General features: G+C 45.2%; 1 protein-coding gene across 1 annotated transcript; it reads left to right on the plus strand.

Moving 5' to 3' along the window:
• Positions 1-3,156: 3,156 nt before the first annotated feature.
• Positions 3,157-3,558, plus strand: LOC120077403 (capping protein inhibiting regulator of actin dynamics-like). The gene has a single exon (XM_039031286.1). The coding sequence runs from the start codon at positions 3,157-3,159 to the stop codon at positions 3,556-3,558; it is 402 nt and encodes a 133-aa protein (XP_038887214.1).
• The last annotated feature ends 1,215 nt before the right edge of the window (positions 3,559-4,773 follow it).

The raw sequence follows: 4,773 nt of genomic DNA on the forward strand, positions 1-4,773 counted from the left end.
AAAAAGAAGAGAGATTTCTAGGTGTTTGAATAGATTTATCCTTTGAGTAGTTTTGAGTTAAGCTTAAATTGATGAAAAATTTTTTTTGAGGAAAAACTTAAAGGTTTGGGGGGGTTGGATTATTAGGCGTTGCCATGCAAATCTGGCCATACGAGATCTTGGAGAGATTAATTTTGGCGCCAAGGGAGAAGTTGAAGTGGAGTGACGCATGCCTTGGACGGTTAGACCTAACGCATTGAGGACTTGAATGGATGTGTCTAGATGCGTTGGAATGTGTTGGATGATGGATGCATTGGATTGCGTCTGGTAAAGGAAGGAAAATGGGAAGGATGCGTTGAAGGGTGGCAGGCAAGTCATGAAAGGATGGGCAACCGGAGGAATCAGGCATTGGTATGGCACAAAGGCTGGAGAGGTGCCAGCGTGCGAAGCGCCTTCGACCAAACTTCCCATGCCATGACGTCGAAGCAGGCCAAGCTATCGTGCCAAGCGATGTGTCGAGCGCCGACCGCGGAGATAGCCGATGCGTCCGATGAACAGCGCACCATTATTGATTGCCGTCGAGCAGAACTGAGTAAGAGACCCTGTTAGAAGCGAGTGGGATCGATGCCGAAAGCTACCGGCCTTCTTGGCCGTTGACATGCCGCGGAGGGAAAGAACGTTTCTTCATAAATCCATTCAACCAACTGGTCCCTCAGGAAGTTATTTTCAATTTTGGCTCTTTCAAGTGAATCTGAGCCCAACTCGGTTAGCCTCAAATCCCTCAAGGTGAAAGGGAAGAGGTTAAACGTCCTAAATACCGTGTTTGGGGGTAATGCAGGTATGGAGAAGTTACCGCACATGCTCAACAAAAAATTGGTGTCAGGATGAGCATATTGTGGGTCTCTCACCTTGTAGACCACCAAAATTGCTCCCGTCATTTTGAAATCATTTGGAGCAATAGACGCGGTTGGGTAAATCTCAAATCTTGGCATTAGTTCCTTCGCACTATCTGGTATCGTGAAATTTCCAGGCGCAGAAAGTGCATACAGTATTAGGGCGTCTGCGTAGTTGCCTCATTGGGTTATGTTGCGGTAATGCAAGTTAAGGATAAATTGAGATCTTGCGCTGGCGACGCCCACCCCTTGAATTCCTACTTGCGGGTAACCCTCCATTGAATTATTGTTGTTTGTCTAACATGATTGGCTGCTCTTTTCGCCTTGCTTCTCGTGTTCTGGCGTGCCTTGCGAAAAGATGTGTACTGCCTCGATTTCCTCTGGGTCAAGCTTTCGAATTCTGGATCAATTTCAAAGTACTCATAAGAACGCGTCAGAGCATTGTGCCTGTGGAGACAATGACAACTTTGGCCACACAAATGGCCGTGATAACCTCTATCCTCCAGTCGATGGCACTTAATCAAGGTGCCCCCTCCCAAGGATCAGCACAACTCAATGCACTGGCACAAGTGGCCGCAATAAGTTGCGTCCAATGTGGAGGGAGCCATGCGGTGGAAATGTTCCCATCAAGCCCTCAGCAAGTATGCGCTATCCAGAATAATCCGTACAGCAGCACGTATAATCCTGGTTGGAGGAATCACCCTAACTTCGGTTGGGGGGGAAATCATAACCAAAGTGGGCTAAGTAACCATCAGAATAGAAATTTCGGGAATCAAGGAAACCCTCCACCTTTTCACTAAAACCAGAATCAAGGGCATCAGAGATAGCCACAAAACCAACCATCCTCTTCTAACACCTCTAGTAATTCATTGGAGTCCCTTCTCAAGCAATACATTGAGAAAAACGATGTTGTTATGCAGTCGCAGGTGTCTTCAATCAGAAACTTGGAGATCCAAGTTGGGCACCTGGCAGCCGAACTACGTAATAAAACACCTGGAATGTTGCCAAGCAATTCTAATGCCCTAGGATCTCACGGGAAGGAGCAATGTCCTTGAAGACATTGGGCAGGCAAGCTTGATCGCCTGCGGAGGTGTGGATTGCGTTCATCATGGAAAATTGTCTTTCAGTCCATATCTCAATTCTATGTTTACATGCTTTCTTAATTATCGTCTTTATTGCTTCATGAATTATGTTATTTATGACTTCCTTAAACTTTCTTTCAATGCTTTATGAATTTATTTCTCATTTAATTCACTTGCGTTAATTTCCGTGCTTTCTTTAATTTCCTTACTTTTCTATCTTAAATGCATTATTCTTAAATTTTAGTGAATGATTGTTTAATAAGAAGAGAATTAATACCGCAAAGTCCTTGTGACTTACGTTGATGAAAAAAAATAATAAAATAAAACAATCAACATCCGGTATGCATTGCGATGGTGGGTGCATCTTGTATCAACAAGATACACTTTGCATTCATCCAACTCAAATGCATTGCACTGAGGGGTGTGTTGCACTCGTATGTATTCTTTGCCCGTCCTTAGCGAAAATGCACTATGTTGAGGTAGTGTTGCGCTAGTAGAAATACCGTGCGCCCGTCCTCTAGAAATGTGTTGAGTTAAGGGGTGTGTTATGAGGATACATGCGTTGTTTCCCGTCCTCTGCAAAGATGCATTTGCATTGATGGATGCATTGCGTTAATTCTTAACCTTGCGCCCATCCGAATAAAACACCAAAGAAAAAAATTCTTTTTGCAAATTGAGAAGTCCAATCGCTTAGGCTTCCAAGGACATGATGAATTCGCAGTTGAAAGGACATACGTATCTGCAAATTCATAAATGTGAGGCGCGCGGCGGCGGGCTTTTTTAGTGCCTCGAGGCCTGCCACCGCAGAATTCGTGTCGGGGCCAACAAGGCCCTACCTATAAATTCTATCTCCTCCGTCTTAGGTTGTTTATTTGAATCTCTTTGCAACCAGAATCCCTAAATCGCCTCTGCATACCAGACCTGTCTCTTATACACATCTAGATGTGTATAAGAGACATGTATTGGAGCATGGATGGGAAACATTTTGCCAGTGCCCATCCATCGTCATTCCAAAGGTAGTGCGAGACTTCTACAATGGACGGCTCCATGGCACCAAAGATGCGGTGACCATGAAAGGGGGAGTGGTGCCTTTCAGCGCAAAGGATAACACCTGTCTCTTATACACATCTAGATGTGTATAAGAGACAGGTGAAAAGAAGAGAAGGGACGATAAGGAGGTGTTTGGGAGTATACTCAGTAACATGGAGAAAGAAGGAGGACTGCTCGAAGCTGGGGTTGTGAACCAGCCACTGCCTTCAGAGGAGGAGATGGAGGAAGCATCAAGAAGAAGCGCTCTGGCAATCTTGGATCCTAAGGAAACTGCTCACGTAGAATCCTATGAGGGACCCTCCAGAGTTGCTTTGGAGGAAGTAGTGGTGGAGAAGCAGCCTGAAGTGGCTGAGGAGAAGAAGAAGAAGAAGAAGAAGATCAAAGAGAAGAGGGCTGAAGGAGATGAGCAAACCCATCCAATCAAGAAGAAAGAAATGAGTGAAAGAAGGGAACGCAGGCGGGAGGAGAGGCGCCTGAAAAAGGAGGAAGAGAGGAGAAAGAGGGCTGAAAGCCCAGAACTGGACAGAGAATCCACCTCCGTAATGGGGGGATAAAGGGGAGTCAACACAACCGAGAGAATCAGCGCTACCCGAGGAGGAAACAACACAAGTAAGATTGGTTGCGACTGATGATGGAGAAGATGCAGACATCACCCCCTTGACGCGGCGTCACAAGGAGAATATGCCGCAAGGGTCAACAATTGACCCACCAATTTTGCAAGATGCGTTAGAAGATAAGGAAATGAGAAGAAAAGAGGAGGAAGAAAAGCAAGAGAAAATGTTGCAGGCATAAAAAATCATCGCAGAATGTAGTAAAAGAAGAAAATTACAAGATGAAGAGGTGTGCCGCAACAATGAGATATCGGCAGAAGAGGAAAGGAAAAAGCTCGAGGAAGAATAGTGCATTTTGCTGGCCTCAGAGCAGTTCGAAAGAGAATTTGAGAAAGAAATGAGAGAAGAGGAAGAAGAAGGAAGAGAAGGAGAAGAAGCGCCAAGCAAACGTTCAGCTCATAAGAGAGAAGAAGGGAAAAGAAATTGCAGAGTAGAAGAAGAAAGAAAAACGCAAGGCAAGGGAAAGGAAACAAAAGCAAAAATCCCGCCTTGCATTGACCAAAGAGAAGGGCAAAGCAGTTGTAGAAAGCAATGAGTCTGCATTGGCTAAAGGACGACCATCAAGGAAGAAAGAAAATGACGATATGATGATGGAGAATGGATTCTTCCCTGCGCCAACACCACTACCGGACTTGATCACAAGCGTTGTATTGGAGCATGGATGGGAAACATTTTGCCAGTGCCCATCCATCGTCATTCCAAAGGTAGTGCGTGACTTCTACAATGGACGGCTCCATGGCACCAAAGATGTGGTGACCATGAAAGGGGAAATGGTGCCTTTCAGCGCAAAGGACATCAATGAGTTATATCAGATGAAGGACATCTCAGATGCACCGGGTAATAAAATCATTGATGATCCCATAGAAGAACAAACGGAAGATGTGCTGAAGGTATTAACGCAACCGGGCACTCAGTGGTTGATTTCCTTAAAAGGCATCAGAACCCTGGCGTCCAAGACATTGCTTCCAGAGGCGCGACTTTGGGTATATTTGGTGAAACAGCGACTCATCCCGACTTCACATGACAAAACAATTTCGAGGGATAGAGTCATGGTTGCATACTGCATCGCATGCGACATTCCAATAGACGTGGGCCAGTTGATCGTAAGACAAATTCGAGGTTTTGTGGGGCACATAAGAGGCCAATATTTCTTTCCTT

This window comes from Benincasa hispida, chromosome 5 (genome assembly GCF_009727055.1).
Source record: "Benincasa hispida cultivar B227 chromosome 5, ASM972705v1, whole genome shotgun sequence".
NCBI lineage: Eukaryota > Viridiplantae > Streptophyta > Magnoliopsida > Cucurbitales > Cucurbitaceae > Benincasa > Benincasa hispida.

Bases quoted from the DNA above. Each gene is read 5' to 3' on its own strand.
- LOC120077403 (XM_039031286.1), top strand. From the start codon at position 3,157: ATGGAGAAAGAAGGAGGACTGCTCGAAGCTGGGGTTGTGAACCAGCCA.